The sequence below is a fragment of the Leucoraja erinacea genome, unplaced genomic scaffold, assembly GCF_028641065.1.
Source record: "Leucoraja erinacea ecotype New England unplaced genomic scaffold, Leri_hhj_1 Leri_162S, whole genome shotgun sequence".
NCBI classification, from domain to species: domain Eukaryota; kingdom Metazoa; phylum Chordata; class Chondrichthyes; order Rajiformes; family Rajidae; genus Leucoraja; species Leucoraja erinaceus.
Genome location: NW_026575924.1, coordinates 197,783 through 214,227, shown reverse-complemented (window position 1 = coordinate 214,227; position 16,445 = coordinate 197,783). Strand labels below are relative to the sequence as shown.

At 50.2% G+C, this 16,445-nt stretch overlaps 1 protein-coding gene across 1 annotated transcript in view; it reads left to right on the top strand.

The window, feature by feature from the left end:
- The window catches only part of aamp (angio-associated, migratory cell protein), a 41,659-nt gene that overhangs the window by 5,821 nt on the left and 19,393 nt on the right, over positions 1–16,445 (top strand). Inside the window, exons 3-7 of the mRNA XM_055665927.1 lie at positions 1,608–1,727; positions 4,223–4,362; positions 7,866–8,010; positions 9,055–9,138; positions 10,961–11,076. Coding sequence (XP_055521902.1) covers positions 1,608–1,727; positions 4,223–4,362; positions 7,866–8,010; positions 9,055–9,138; positions 10,961–11,076 — 605 coding nt within the window. The remainder of the gene's footprint in view (positions 1–1,607; positions 1,728–4,222; positions 4,363–7,865; positions 8,011–9,054; positions 9,139–10,960; positions 11,077–16,445) is intronic.

Genomic DNA, 16,445 nt, shown 5'->3' with positions numbered 1-16,445 from the left:
CGATACACTTAACTGTGGTGGATGTTTGTGTTAAATTGTATTGTGGGAGTGCGGGAGGGGAATATGGAGTGGAGACGGTTGCCCACTTCTTTGCAGAGTGTGGATTCGCATAGAGAGTCTGGAGAGGTCTGCAAGGCGGCCCTGTCACGGTTTATTCCGAACAGCTCCGTCACAGAGAACTCTGTGACTTACGGACTGTTCCCAGGGACACATTCAGAGACTGACATCGAGTGCTGCTGCACGGTCATCAACTCGGTGAAAGACGCTCTATGGTCTGCCCGAGCGTTGTTGACCACCCAGCGGAGCGAGATGTCCATCGGGGAATGTTGCCGACTGGCCCGCTGCAGACTGCAGGAGTACGTACTAAGGGACGCACTGAAGCTCGGTGCAGCCAACGCCAAGGCTCGGTGGGGGAGGACCACAGTCTAGGGTCCTTCCGCTGCTGGACATGGGGGGGTCCAGGGTGTGGTGGAGACGCCCCTCAAAATAAGGGAAGGGATTCCACGCCAGTGGCCACATGAGTGGCAAGGGCCGGGGATAAAAATTGTGATTTGGGGAAAAAATTATATGTCTGTATAGCCTCTGTGAATGTCGGATGGAGTTTTGTAAGGATCATGTGTTGTATATATGTATTTCTCGAATAAAGTCTATTTTGACATTAAAAAAAAAAAAACATTCTTCACTGTGGTGGAAGGCAACAAAGTTCAGTCAGTCCTCCTCCTTTGTTCACCCGTGGTCGGGGCCACAAATGTGTAGAATAAGGCTAGTGTGTGGGGATCGCTGGCCGGCACGGACTCGGTGGGCCGAATGGTCTGTAAGTCAGGATGGAATACGGGTCTACCAGCAGCGCCATTGCACCGCCCCCTAGAGGCGGGAGAGGAAGGGTGAGTGTGGCTGTGTCTGCAGTTGTGACTCAGCGTGACTTTTCTGCCCCTGTCCCACTTAGGAAACCTGAACGGAAACCTCTGGAGACTTGGCGCCCCACCCAAGCTTTCTGTGCGGTCCCCGGAGGTTTTTGTCAGTCTCCCTACCTGCTTCCACTACCTGCAACCACCTGCAACCTCCGGGAACCGCACGGAAACCTTGGGTGTGGCGCAAAGTCTCCAGAGGTTTCCGTTCAGGTTTCCTAAGTGGGGCAGGGGCATTAGTGTTTAAGAACGGCCAAGCGTAGGCTTGGCGATCGTTTCGCCGAACACCTGCGCTCGGTCCGCATTAACCAACCCGATCTCCCTGTGGCTCAGCGCTTCAACTCCCCCCTCCCATTCCGAATCCGACCTCTCTGTCCTGGGCCTCCTCCACGGACAGAGTGAGCACCACCGGAAACTGGAGGAGCAGCACCTCATATTCCGCTTGGGCAGTCTGCACCCTAGCGGCATAAACATTGACTTCTCCAATTTCCGGTAGCCCTTGCTGTCTCCTCCCCTTCTCAGCTCTCCCTACGGCTCCTCGGGCTCCTCCTCTTCCTTTCTCCCCACCCCATCCCACATCAGTCTAAAGAAGGGTTCGGTCCCGAAACGTTGCCTATTTCCTTCGCTCCATCGATGCTGCTGCACCCGCTGGATTTCTCCAGCACTTTTGTCTAACTCAGTGTGACTTGTTCTTTACAGAGGCTGTATTCTGCTTGAGTTTGGACCACAAGAGCAACACTCTGGCCGTGTCGGGGGGTGAGGATGACATGGCGTATGTGTGGAGGCTGACTGACGGAGACGTGTTGCTGGAGTGTACAGGTAACTGCGTTCACAGTTGCATTGTTTAGAGATACAGCACGGAAACAGGCCCTTCGGACCAGCGATCCCCGCACACTAACACATTAGGGACTATTTACACTTATACCAAACCAGTTAACTTACTAACCTATGTAGGAAAGAACTGCAGATGGTGGTTCAAATCGAAGGTGGCCACAAAATGCTGGAGTAACTCAGCGGGACAGGCAGCATCCCTGGAGAGAAGGTAACAGATGACGCCTTGGGTCGAGACCCTTCTTCAGACTGGCCTACAAACCTGTACGTCTTTGGAGTGTGGCAAGAAACCGAAGATCTCGGGTGAAAACCCACGAGGTCACGGGGAGAACGTACAGACAGCGCCCGTGGTCAGGATCGAACCCGGGTCTCCAGCTCGGCGAGTGCATTTGTGAGTTACTCCAGCATTTTGTGTCCATCTTCGGTGTAAACCAGCATCTGCAGTTCCTTCCTACACGCGTAGAGAGAAGGTCTGGACTGATTTTCCACTCTGCAGTCCCGGAGCAGTGCTACATTGATGAAAGGCATAGATAGAGTAGTTGGAGTTGGATAATCGCATTCCCTTCCCCGGGGGGTGGAGGTGTGTCACACACACTAGATGGCGCACGTTCAAGTGAGAGAGGAAAAGCTTGAAGGTGATTTTAGAGGCAATTTTATATTGCACAGACTGCTACGAGCCAGGAACGCACTGTAAAAATATCAAGGTAGACAAAAATGCTGTAGAAACTCAGCGGGTGAGGCAGCATCTATGGAGGGAAGGAATAGGTGACGTTTCGGGACAAGACCCTTCTTCAGACTGATGTGGAGGTGGGGGTGCGGGAAAAAGGGGGGGGGGGCAGGAAGAAGAAAGGAAGAGGCGGAGACAGTGGGCTGTGGGAGAGCTGGGAAGGGGAGGGGAAGGAGGGAGAAAGCAGGGACTACCTGAAATTGGAGAAGTCAATGTTCATACCGCTGGGGTGTAAACTACCCAAGCCAAATATGAGGTGCTGCTCCTCCAATTTACGGTGGGACTCACTCTGGCCATGGAGTGAGTCTGGCCAAATCTGGCCAAATCAAGAGTGTTTGCTATCATACTAGACCAAGGGGAACCCGCTGGGTCCCGACCCTTCAGCGGAGTCATGGTGGGGCACGGTATGGTGGAGGTGCCCCTCAAAATAAGGGAAGGTATCCCACGCCAGGGGGCCACATGAGTGGCACAGGTGGGGACAGTTTCGTGGAATTTAAAAGATGTATAAACAGTATTGAACAATTTGTATAGCCTCCGAAAATGTTGGATGAATTTTTCGCACGGTTCATGTATTGCATATATTTATTACTTGAATAAAGTTTATTTTGAATGTGTGTGGGCGTTGGGCCAAAGGGCCGTGTTTCCACACCTCTATAACAAGAGGAGTCGAGTATAGGAGCAAAGAGGTCCTTCTGCAGGTGTACGGAGCCCTAGTGAGATCACACCTGGAGTATTGTGTGCAGTTTTGGTCCCCTAATTTGAGGAAGGACATTCGTGCTATTGAGGGAGTGCAGCGTAGGTTTACAAGGTTAATTCCCGGGATGGCGGGACTACCATACGCTGAGAGAATGGAGCAGCTGGGCTTGTACACTCTGGAGTTTAGAAGGATGAAACACAGAAACATAGAAATTAGGTGCAGGAGTAGGCCATTCGGCCCTTCGAGCCTGCACCGCCATTCAATATGATCATGGCTGATCATCCAACTCAGTATCCCGTACCTGCCTTCTCTCCATACCCCCTGATCCCCTTAGCCACAAGGGCCACATCTAACTCCCTCTTAAATATAGCCAATGAACTGGCCTCAACTACCCTCTGTGGCAGAGAGTTCCAGAGATTCACCACTCTCTGTGTGAAAAAAAGTTCTTCTCATCTCGGTTTTAAAGGATTTCCCCTTTATCCTTAAGCTGTGACCCCTTGTCCTGGACTTCCCTAACATCGGCAACAAGAGGGGATCTCATTGAAACATACAAGGTTATTAAGGGTTTGGACACGCTAGAGGCATGAAACATGTTCCTGATGTTGGGGGAGTCCAGAACCAGGGGCCACACAGTTTAAGAATAAGGAGTAAGCCATTTAGAACGGAGTCGAGGAAACACTTTTTCTCACAGAGAGTGGTGAGTCTGTGGAATTCTCTGCCTCAGAGGGCGGTGGAGGCCGGTTCTCTGGATACTTTCAAGAGAGAGCTAGATAGGGCTCTTAAAGATAGCGGAGTCAGGGGATATGGGGAGGAGGCGGGAATGGGGTACTGATTGGGGATGATCAGCCATGATCACACTGAATGGCGGTGCTGGCTCGAAGGGCCAAATGGCCTCTACTCCTGCACCTATTGTCTATTGACTAACTCAGCAGGTCAGACAGCATCTCTGGAGAAGGCGGATAGATGACGTTTCGGGTCGGGATTGTAGAGGAGGGGAGCAGCAACAAGGCTGCTGGTTGCCCACTGTGGTGTTTCATCAGCGATTCATCTGTCCTACAGGCCACAAGGACTCTGTCATCTCCGCTTCCTTCAGTCACGATTCAACGTTGGTTGTAACGGGAGACATGAGCGGCTTAATCAAAGTCTGGGATGTTGAAAGCAAGCAGCAAATCTGGTCCTTCGAAGTGGGCGACCTGCAGGTAATGAATGTCCAGAGACAGCAGTCATAAGTGATAGGAGCAGAAGGTAGACAAAAATGCTGGAGAAACTCAGCGGGTGCAGCAGCATCTATGGAGCAAAGGAAATAGGCAACGTTTCGGGATGAAACCCTGAAGGAAATAGGCAACGTTTCGGGCCGAAACCCGGAAGGGTTTCGGCCCGAAACGTTGCCTATTTCCTTCGCTCCATAGATGCTGCCGCACCCGCTGAGTTTCCCCAGCATGTTTGTCTACCTTCGATTTTCCAGCATCTGTAGTTCCTTCTTAAACACAAGTGATAGGAGCAGAATTAGGCCATTCGGCCCATCAAGTCTACTCCGCCATTCAATCATGGCTGATCTATCTCTCGCTGGCTGGCTGAACTTTGTTGCCTTCTACCACAGTGAAGAATGCCTGTGGTGGATGTTTGTGTTCAATTTTATTGTGTATTGTGTGTGCTTTTTAAGTGTATCGCTGCTGGCAAATTCATTTCACTGCACCTTCAGGTATATGTGAAAAATAAAATAGACCTTGACGTTGACTCCTAACCCCATTCTCCTGCCTTCCCCCCACAACCCCTGACACCCGTACTAATCAAGAATCTTATCTATCTCTGCCTGATTTGGCGGGGCGACACGCCCGTTGCAGCGGCCCCTACAGCCTGTCTGTCTTTTTTTAATTTTTTGTCTAATTAAATGTAGTGTTGGTGTTTTTTTAATACTTGTTTTAAATGTGTACATGTGGGGGGGACTGCTTAAAATCTCTTCCCTGTCCGGGAGACCCGACCTTTTCCCTGTCGGGTCTCCGTTGTCGTTGGGGCCTAGCACCGTGGAGCGGCCTCTAACCTGAACGACCCGGGGGCTCGGGAGACTGCGGAGCTGCGGACTACTCACCATCGTGGGGCTGGCCGGCCTCGGAGCGTGGGGAGCGGTGGTGACTCGCTGCTGCGACTCGACTCCTGGGGCTCGGAGGCTCCAGCAACGCAGCCGCAGGTCCGGTGAACTGGGACATCGGGAGCTCGCGGGTCCGGGGGGAGAGACCGCTTCCCGGAGCTCCCGCAACGCGACTTCTCCAGCCCGTGTCGCGGGGTTGGAACGACCCGGAGCGGGGACGTACATCGCCCGGCGCGGCTTCATGGCCGTGGGACATTCCAGCGCCCGCCGGGGGCTCCAACTTCGAGACTTTTAGACCGGGAGCGGGGCCGTAAATCGCCCGGCACGGCCTAAAATGGCCGTGGGACTTATCATCGCCCGCCTGGGGCTTGGACATCGGGAGAGACATAGAGAACAGGGGAGAGAAAAGACTTTGCCTTCCATCACAGTGGGTTCACTGTGATGGATGTTTGTGTGAATTAAATTGTGTGTATGTCTGTAGGAAATTGTCTTTGTTTGTATGGCTGTGGAAACAGAATTTCGTTTGAGCCTCACTGAGGTTCAAATGACAATAAAATAATTGTAATTGTAATTGTAATTAAATATATCCATGACGCCCTCCACAGCTTTTTGTGGCAATTAATTCCACAGAGTCACCACCCTCTGACAAAAGAAATTCCTCTTCATCTCCTTCCTAAAAGAACGGCCTTTAATTCTAAGGCTGTGCCCTCTGGTCCTATTCTCTCCCACTAGTGGAAACATCCTCTCCACATCCACTCTATCCAGGCCTTTCACTGTTCTATATGTTTCAATGAGGTCTCCCCTCATTCTTCTAAACTCCAGCAGCGAGTACAAGTAAATGCTATACTTGAATGTATGCTATACCTGAGCTGATAGACTGTTGATAGACAGAGCATTGGATACATCTCGTCAGTGTATACTTTGGGGAATGTATACATTATATACAATGTGTGCTTTAGTATTGGTGGGGACGGGTCAGTGTGTATAACACTGGGTACATTACCAGTGGGGGCGGGTCTGTGTGTGTAACACTGGGGTACCAGTGTGTGTGTAACACTGGGTACATTACCAGTGGGGGCGGGTCTGTGTGTGTAACACTGGGGTACATTACCAGTGGGGACGGTTTTATTTCTGCTGGTGAGAAATGTTTGAGGAGATGGCTCAGCCACTTTCTTCAGTGGGTTTCTGCTTTGCTCCATTTTAGATTATGTCAAGCGCGGACCCGTTGGGTCCCCGTTCCCAACGCAATGTTCCACCACTCACCCATAGCCCCCAACTGCGCAGGCACGGCTGGCAAGTACTTCCGGTGTATTGTACTTCCGGTGGCGCTGGTGCCAGCAGCCTCCACCTACAGCCTGGTATCTTTTTGTTTTTTTGTTTATTTAGTTATGTAAAAGTGTGTTTTTTTGTGTTTTTTGGTGTTTTTATGTGGGGGAAGAGGGCACGGTGCGGGGGATACCGTCCTTCAGCCGTTTCCTGGTGAGGACGCGACTATTATTCGAGTCGCGTCCTCGCCCCCCCCCCTCCCCCCACAGCGGCCTACCTACCTGGATTGGCGAGGCCTTTCCTGCCGAGATCGACCGGAGCTCCAGCAGCGGCAGGACAGCGCTGGAACATCGCGGGGCTGGCGATGCCTTACCGGGGGTCGCCGTCTGGAGCCCGGAGTGCTGGACCTGCTGCACCGACATCATGGAGCTGCGGTTTGCGGAGCTCCCAACGCGGGCGGCGCTGATGGACAGCGCGGGGTCCTGTGACTCTGCTGTCGTCCCCGTCTGGAGCCCGGAGTGCTGGACCTGCTGCACCAACATCATGGAGCTGCGGTTTGCAGAGCTCCCAACGCGGGCGGCGCTGATGGACAGCGCGGGGTCCTGTGACTCTGCCCGGCTCGGCCTGCGGACTCAGGAGCTGCAGACTCCGGCAGCGGGAGGCGGCTGATCAGGAGGTCCGGGCCGCTGAGGAGGAGGATGCTCACCGTCGGGGTTCGGCGTCGGCGTTCCACCAGCCCGGCGTGAGGGCCTGAACATCGGGCCACCCGGGGCGGTGACTGCGGGTGCTCGGAAGGCCCCGACCACGGATGAACACGGAGGGGAGGCTGGCTGGACTATGGTGCCATCCTCACCTTGGTGCCATTTATGTTATGTTGTGTCGTGGACTTTCTGTGTTTGTGCTTTTTTTTAAATTCAATTTCAATTTTATTTTTAATATGTCTTATTATTTATTTATTATTTATTTAGGATTTTTTTTTTTATGATACTGCCTGTAAGGGAAATTCATTTTGTTGTCTCAAATTGAGACAATGACAATAAATTTGAATACAATACAGAATACAATACAAGTGGGAGCGTGACTGTGACATTTATTAAAGTTTAAAATGTCAATAACTTGTAAAATATAACATCAATCTGAACGAAACGCGTTTAATGCACATCACAGGACAATGGGGAGTAAGGTGGGCCTAAAATTGTCGCGTTATTGTGTACCGTTTTTGCGGAGTTTCGGGAACAAACAAACAAACAAGATGAGAGTTTTAGTAATAGTTAGATAGATGGATAGATAATGTAGGAGGATTCTGTAGACTGACAAAACTATCTGCTGTTGATTTCCTTTGCCCAGTGGGTCGAGTGGCATCCCTGTACCCATGTACTGCTAGCGGGCACGGACGAGGGCAGCTGCTGGATGTGGAAAGTGCCCAGCGGTGAATGCAAAACGTTACCAGGCACCGGGTGCCAAGCGACCTGTGGCAAGTTCCTGGCTGATGGTGAGTACAGGGTGCTAGAGGGTGGGTTATACCCCCTGTGTGGGGCTCTGGCTCCAGGGTTGCTGTCAGATGGGGGCAGCACGGTTGCTGAGGCACCAGGAAAGTTTTCACAGTGAAGGAGCTACCGTGGCGAGGTGAAGCACAAAGCAGAACATGTTAGAAATCAGGTGAGGCAAAGGTTGACTTGCACCTCCTCCAACCTCACTCATCACACGCTAGAATTCAGAAGATTGAGGGGGGATCTGATAGAAACTTACAAAATTCTTAAGGGGTTGGACAGGCTAGATGCAGGAAGATTGTTCCCGATGTTGGGGAAGTCCAGAACTAGGGGTCACAGTTTAAGGATAAGGGATGATAAGGATAGGACCGAGATGAGAAAATCATTTTTCACACAGAGAGTGGTGAATCTGTGGAACTCTCTGCCACAGAAGGTAGTTGAGGCTACAGTTCATTTGCTATATTTAAGAGGGAGTTAGATGTGGCCCTTGTGGCTAAAGGAATCGGGGGGTATGGAGAGAAGGCAGGGATGGGATACTGATTTGGATGATCAGCCATGATCATATCGAATGGCGGTGTAGTCTCGAAGGGCCGAATGGCCTACTCCTGCACCTATTGTCTATGTTTCTATGTTTCTACTGTGTGCGCTGTTTCCAACGTGGACTCTTAAACATCAGGCTCGGTGAACAACTCCGCTCAATCCGCCCAAACCTACCTGATCTCCCGGTTGCCAAAAATATAAGATTGTTAAGGGCTTTGTTAAGGGATTGTTAAGGACATTGAAACATATAAGATTATTAAGGGCTTGGACACGTTAGAGGCAGGAAACATGTTCCCGATGTTGGGGGAGTCCAGAACTAGGGACCACAGGGGTAAAGCCATTAAGAAAGTTTACTATTGCACCTATTGTCTATTGTCTATGATCACATTGAATGACGGTGCTGGCTCGAAGGACCAAATGGCCGACTCCTGCACCTATTGTCTATTGATCATTGCACAACTGACAAATGGACGTTCTTTTGCCTAAGTCTCTTGCTCTGTCTCCAGGGAAACGAGCGGTCGTCGGATACGAGGACGGAACGCTGAGGGTCTGGGACCTGAAGCAAGGATCGCCACTTCACGTGGTCAAAGGTAACGCAACCGGACGGGTCCCGACGAGTGGGTCAGCTCCGCATGTAATATCTCCCTCATAGACGTGGGTTGTAGAGGCTGTCTCTGGAGACGAGGCTCACAGTCATCACCCCATGTACTAGAGTACCCTACCATGGCAGAGTTGCTGCTGCCTCACAGCGCCAGAGACATCGGCTTCCATCCTGGAGTCATAGAGGTGTGGAAACACGGCCCTTCGGCCCAACCTGCCCACGCCGGCCTCAGAGGGCGGTGGAGGCCGGTTCTCTGGATACTTTCAAGAGAGAGCTAGATAGGGCTCACAAGGTTAATTCCCGGGATGGCGGGATTGTCATATGCTGAGAGATACATTTTGATCTTACTCGTGGTCAAACTTGTGCGTGGTGGCAAGCTGTGACCTCTCCCCCATGCTTCTTCACACTAAACAACAATACTAAAGCGCGGCGCGAGATCCTCAGGCTCAAGTGACACACTGAACTACAAAAAAAAAAAATCCCAAGACCCAACACAATTTGCAGATGAAAGTAAAGGTAACTCTCCTCTAATTACAACAAACAAAAAGCTATAGGCTACTACACTTGACTCTCGGAACCCCGATGTCAGAGCAAGTTGCAGTCAGAGAAGAGGCGACAACAATTAATAACGCCGCGCCGGGGTGCTATAATACTCAATAGTAATAAATGAAGAAGGATCAGAGGTCACAGTTGCTGGGGTTAGTGTTGTGCAGTGTTCAACAGCTTGATGGTTGTGAGGAAGAAGCTGTTCTTGAACCTGGAGGTCACGGTTTTCAGGCTCCTGTACCTTCTTCCCGATGGTCACAGCGAGATGAGAGCGTGGCCAGGGTGGTGTGGGTCTCTGATGATGCTGGCTGCCTTTTTGAGGCAGCGACTCCTGTAGATCCCTTCGATGGTGGGGAGGTCAGTACTGTGATGGACCTTCGATGGTGGGGGAGTCAGTACCCCCCACTCTCTGGACCCTTCATGGATGTTTTCAAGAGACAGTTACATTTAGCTCTTGGAGCTAAAGGAATCAAGGGATATGGGGAGAATGGACAATCAGTACAGGAGTAGGCCATTCGGCCCTTCGAGCCAGCACCACCATTCAATGTGATCATAGCTGATCATCCACAACTAGTACCCCGTTCCTGCCTTCTCCCCATATCCCCTGACTCCGCTGTCTTTAAGAGCTCTATCTAACTCTCTCTCGAAAGCATCCAGAGAACCGGCCTCCACCGCCGTCTTAGGCAGAAAATTCCACAGACTCACAACCCTCTATGTGAAAAGGTTTTTCCTCATCTCCGTTCTAAACGGCTTACCCCATATTCTTAAACTGTGACCCCTGGTTCTGGGCTCCCCCAACACCGGGAACATGTTTCCTGCCTCCAGCGTGTCCAAACCCTTAATAATCTTATATGTTTCAAATTCTAAATTCCAGAGTATACAAGCCCAGCCGCTCCATTCTCTCAGCGTATGACAGTCCCGCCATACTGGGAATTAACCTTGTAAACCTACGCTGCACTCCCTCAATAGCAAGAATGTCCTTCCTCAAATTTGGAGACCAAAACTGCACACAGTGCTCCAGGTGTGGTCTCACTAGGGCCGTGTACAAATGCAGAAGGAAGAAAGGGGTACTGATTGGGGATGATCAGCCATGATCATATTGAATGGTGGTGCTGGCTCGAAGGGCCGAATGGCCTACTCCTGCACCTATTGTCTATGTTTACTTTTTGCATTCCTTTATTCGTTCTTGTCCCTCTGTTTCACTCACTCGCCGGGGTGGATAGTTGTCGGTGTAAAGCACACGTCTCTCTTGTCCTCTTCCCTAGGTCAGGATAGTCACCAGGGACCTCTGACCTGCATCACTGCCAACGCCAGTGGAAGCCTGGTGCTGACGGGTTCTGTCGACTGTACGGCCAAGCTCATCAACCCACTCACAGGCAAGGTAATCCTGCTCATCCTCGCTCTGACCACGGCAAAATCCCGCAGCTTTTCGGAAAAGCCTGAGGCCTTCTGCAGTTATTTCCTACGACATTTCCTTCGGTAGAAAATTGAAGGAAAATGGGTGAAACTTATTTTTCCGTGGGAATGTGGGCCTCGCTCGCACAGAAGTTGTTGAGGAGATTAGTGAAGTGATTGCTATTGAGGGAGTGCAGCGTAGGTTTACAAGGTTAATTCCCGGGATGGCTGGACTGTCATATGCTGAGAGAATGGAGCGGCTGGGCTTGTACACTCTGGAGTTTAGAAGGATGAGAGGGGAATCTCATTGAAACATATAAGATTGTTAAGGGCTTGGACACGCTAGAGGCAGGAAACATGTTCCCGATGTTGGGGGAGTCCAGAACCAGGGGCCACACACAGTTTAAGAATAAGGGGTAAGCCATTTAGAACGGAGACGAGGAAACACTTTGTCTCACAGAGAGTGGTGAGTCTGTGGAATTCTCTGCCTCAGAGGGCGGTGGAGGCAGGTTCTCTGGATGCTTTCAAGAGAGAACTAGATAGGGCTCTTAAAAATAGCGGAGTCAGGGGATAGGGGGAGAAGGCAGGAACAGGGTACTGATTGGGGATGATCAGCCATGATCACATTGAAAGGCAGTGCTGGCTCGAAGGGCCGAATGGCCTCCACCTGCACCTATTTTCTATTCTATTTTCTAACTCAACGGGTCTTAACAATAGACAATAGGTGCAGGAGTAGGCCGTTCTTTAGATTAGACAAAACTACATTAATACAATCAAGTCAATCTCAAATATAGAATAGAATAGTTTCTTTATTGTCATTGTAACATGGGCCATGTACAACGAAATTTAAAATGTCAGCCAGTCAGTGCAGCATTCAAACATTTCTAAAGCTAACGAAACATCCACGGTAAAATAATAAAGATAAGCAATAAATAAAAAAACACAGACAAAGCACGCATACACACCCAACCCTCCATCCTTCTGTCGATTTCACCGTTGAAATCCCTTAGTCTGATCGCCCCTGCTTTTCCCGGCCACATTAGTGCTTTTTTTAAAAAGTTTTGTAGTCTATTTGTCCTTGTCCTTGTGGATCTGTACCGCTGACGGCAACAGTTCAAACAAGGTCCGGGGTGGGAGATGTCCCTGGGTTTTTTTGGTCAGTCCTCCAAGGTAGGGAAGGGCAGCCGACAAAGAGCGTCCCACAGCTGGTGTGACCAGCGATCACTCAGTATAATAGTTGGAGCACGTGATTCTTTTCCCCTTTAGTTTTTAGTTTATAGATACAGCACGGAGAAAGGCCCTTCAGCCCAAAGAGTCCACACTGACCAGCGATCACTGCACATTCACACTGCCCTGCACACACTAGTGACAATTGTACACCTATACCAAGCCAATTCAACCGCAAACCTGTACGTCTTTGGAGTGTGGGGGTACACCGACGATCTCAGAGAAAACTTGCGCAGGTCACGGGGGGATCGTACAGACAGCACCTGTAGTCGGGATCGAACCCGGGACTCTGGCGCTGTAAACTCTGTAAGGCAGCAACTCTACCACTGCGCCACCGTGCATTAGTGCGTTAATATCTAAAAACGCCAGTCGATCTCTCCTGGAAGTAACACGTTGGTGCGGATTGAGGATTGGTTAGTAATCAGCAAACAGAGTGGGAATCATCGGGGTAGACAAAAACGCTGGAGAAACTCAGCGGGTGAGGCAGCATTCAGTCTCGATCCTGCGACTTGGCTGAAGACCCTGTTCCTGTGCCGTAAGGATCTATATTACAAATTCTCCTTCCACCCACACAGAGTCATGGAACGATACAGCGCGGAAACAGGCCCTTCAGCCCAACTTGCCCATGCCGACCAACATGTCCCAGCTGCACTAGTCCCACCTACCTGCGTTTGGCCCATATCCCTCCAAACCTGTCCTATCCATGTACCTGTCTAACTGTTTCTTAAACGTTGCGATTGTCCCAGCCCCAACTACCTCCGATGGCAGGTGGACAAAACTGCTGGAGAAACTCAGCGGGTGAGGCAGCATCTGTGGAGTGATGGAATAGGTGACGTTTCGGGTCGAGGGGCCAGTTTCCGTGCTGTATCTCTAAACTAAACTATATCTTGTTATTCTGGTCAGGGATGGATATTTGTCATGAATTTTGTCTTAACTCTTTAAACATTAGCCAATGCCAACCATAACTGACTTGCGCCCCATACCTTCATAGTTGTCTTTGTTTTAATCTAAGATCCTGGTTTTGGATTGAACTAAAGAGCTTTAAATATTTATATAAGTTTCTGTCATGGATACTCTTCTCTGAAGGCTTGTTAACCACAAGGTTTTTAAGTTAACTCCTTCCCATTGCACAGTCTTCAGTTGTCTCATTAGTTCTTTAACATACTGATCTTGAAAGCAGAGATACTACAAACACTATAACATTGAGCAAACAAACAGGTGGAGGAAGAAGGGCCTCGACCCGAAACGTCGCCCATTCCTTCTCTCCAGAGATGCTGCCTCACCCGCTGAGTTACTCCAGCATTTTCTGTCTGCCTTCGATTTAAACCAGCATCTGCAGTTCTTTCTCACACAAACTGGTGGAGGCACTCAACGGCCCAGGAGGGAAATAGACAGTAGGTGCAGGAGTAGGCCATTCGGCCCTTCGAGCCAGCACCGCCATTCAACGTGATCATGGTTGATCATCCCCAATCAGTATCCCGTTCCTGCCTTCTCCCCATATCCCCTGACTCCGCTATCTTTAAGAGCCCTATCTAGCTCTCTCTTGAAAGTATCCAGAGAACCGGCCTCCACCGCCCTCTGAGGCAGAGAATTCCACAGACTCACAACTCTGTGAGAAAAAGTGTTTCCTCGTCTCTGTTCTAAATGGCTTGCCCCTTATTCTTAAACTGTGGCCCACTGGTTCTGGACTCCCCCAACATCGGGAACATGTTTCCTGCCTCTAGCGTGTCCAAACCCTTAACAATCTTATATGCTTCAATAAGATATCCTCTCATCCTTCTAAACTCCAGAGTGTACAAGCCCAGCTGCTCCATTTTCTCAGCATATGACAGTCCCGTCATCCCTGGAATTAACCTTGTAAACCTACGCTGCACTCCCTCAATAGCAAGAATGTCCTTCCTCAAATTAGGGGACCAAAACTACACACAATACTCCAGGTGTGGTCTCACTAGGGCTCTGTACAACTGACAGAGCACTTACCCGAGCATTTTGTGTCTATCTTCAGTGTCAACCAGCACCTGCAGTTCCCTCCTACACATTCATCTGCACGAATGCATCCTCCATATTATAACTAGTCATTAGCTTGTCAGTCTGCTTGTCGATGCAGATACAGACTTGGATGGTTTTATCGGTCGTGTAGGGGTCTGAGGGGAGACTTGATGGAGGGATATAAAAAATAATGAGAGGCATAGATAGGGTAGACAATCAGAACCTTTATCCCACGATGGAAATGTCCAAGACTAGAGCGTGTGGACAAGTTTGGTTCAAGGGCCTATGTTTGTGTTCTAACTCGAGGACTAGAGGGCATAACTTTAAGGTAAGGGGGGAGCAAAGTTTAAAGTGGTTGTGTGGAGCAAATTTTTTTTTTACCCAAAGAGTAGTGGGTGCTGAAACTGGGTTCCTGGAATGCTGTAAAGTAGCAACTCTACCATTGTGCCGTTATGTGGCAAAGGTTTTTCAACACAGAGGGTGGTGGGTGCCTGGAACGCGCTGCCAGGGGTGGGGGTGGAGGCAGATACGACAGGGCCTGTCCCACTTACGCGACCCTGGCTCGCAAATTACGCGACCTCGTGTTCGCTTGAGGCATACGGGCACCGTATGGCCGCACGGGGCCAGTCCCACTTAGAAGCGCGGAGTTGTGCGGGGCTGGTCCCGACATCGCGCGGGGTTCCGAAATTCTTGCAGTGGCCGAAATCTTTGTGCGCCAATGGCCTGTCGGCACGCAGGCACATTGCGGTCATATACACAGCGGCTTGATGTCGTACGCAGCGGCTTGATGGCGTACGCCTAGCACGTGGCATTGCGTGATGACGTCACCGCCCGGAATGGCGTTGCATGATGACATCACCGCCCGACGCCGAAATTCAGTCGGCCCGCCTTCTGCCCAGCTAATTGGTAAGCATGACGCAAATGACATCACGCGCGAACTTAGCACGTACTTAGCGCGAACTTCGTGTGAACTCCGCTTCCGGTTGGTCGCGCCAAACGCACGCAATCGCATGCAAGTGGGACAGGCCCTTAAGATGCTTTTGGATAGGCACATGGATATGCAGGGAATGGAGGGATACGGATCACTTTTTTATTGCTAAGGTCACTTCTATTAGAGCTCTAATTCCACCATCTGCTTGTGACCCCTCAATCTCTGTCCCCTGCTCGGCTGTCTTTGACCAGTTTAAGCCTGTGACTCTTTCCTTTTTACAGGAGATTGTTGGTCATTTGAAGCCCTCAGGTTCTCCAAACAATGCTGTCCCTCCTCGACTATTTAAAGAGGTTTTCCCCACTGTAGGACCATCTGTTATTGCAGTCATTAATAGCAGTCTGTCCTCAGGTGTTGTCCCTGAAAATGTTAAACATGCTGTAGTACAACCCCTGATTAAAAAACCTGCTCTTGACCCTGCAGTTGTTGGTAATTTCAGGCCCATCTCCAAACTGCCCTTTCTATCAAAAATCCCGGAGAAGATCGTCCACAGTCAATTAATGGCCTTTCTGGAAGAACATAATATTCTAGAAGTTTTCCAATCCGGTTTTAAATCCCTGCTCAGCACCGAATCAGCCCTTTTAAGAGTGTTTAATGATATTTTCTTAGCTACTGACCGTGGCGACTGTGTTACCCTTGTGCTTTTAGATTTGTCTGCTGCTTTTGACACAGTGGATCATGAAATATTGATCTCACGTTTGGAGCAGTGGGTGGGTATCAGGGGCATAGCACTGGAGTGGTTCAGGTCGTACCTGGCTGATCGAACTTTCTGTGTCAGCCTTGGGGACTCTGTATCCTCCTCTGCTCCTCTCTCGTGTGGGGGTCCCACAGGGCTCAGTTCTTGGCCCTCTCCTCTTTTCTCTCTATTTGCTGCCACTTGGTTCCATACTCAGGAAACATGGAATTGCATTCCACTTTTATGCAGACGACAGTCAGATTTCTGTGCCTCTTAAAAAGAAGGATGAACGCTCTGTCGGACTGTTACTTGAGTGTCTCAACGACATAAAGGCCTGGATGGCTCTGAACTTTTTAAAATTTAATGATAAAAAGACGGAAGTAATGGTTTTTGGTGGCACCACTGGGGCCCCCCCCTGTAGATCTGGGCTCCCTGACCCAGTATATCAGACCAAGCATCACAAACCTAGGGGTTA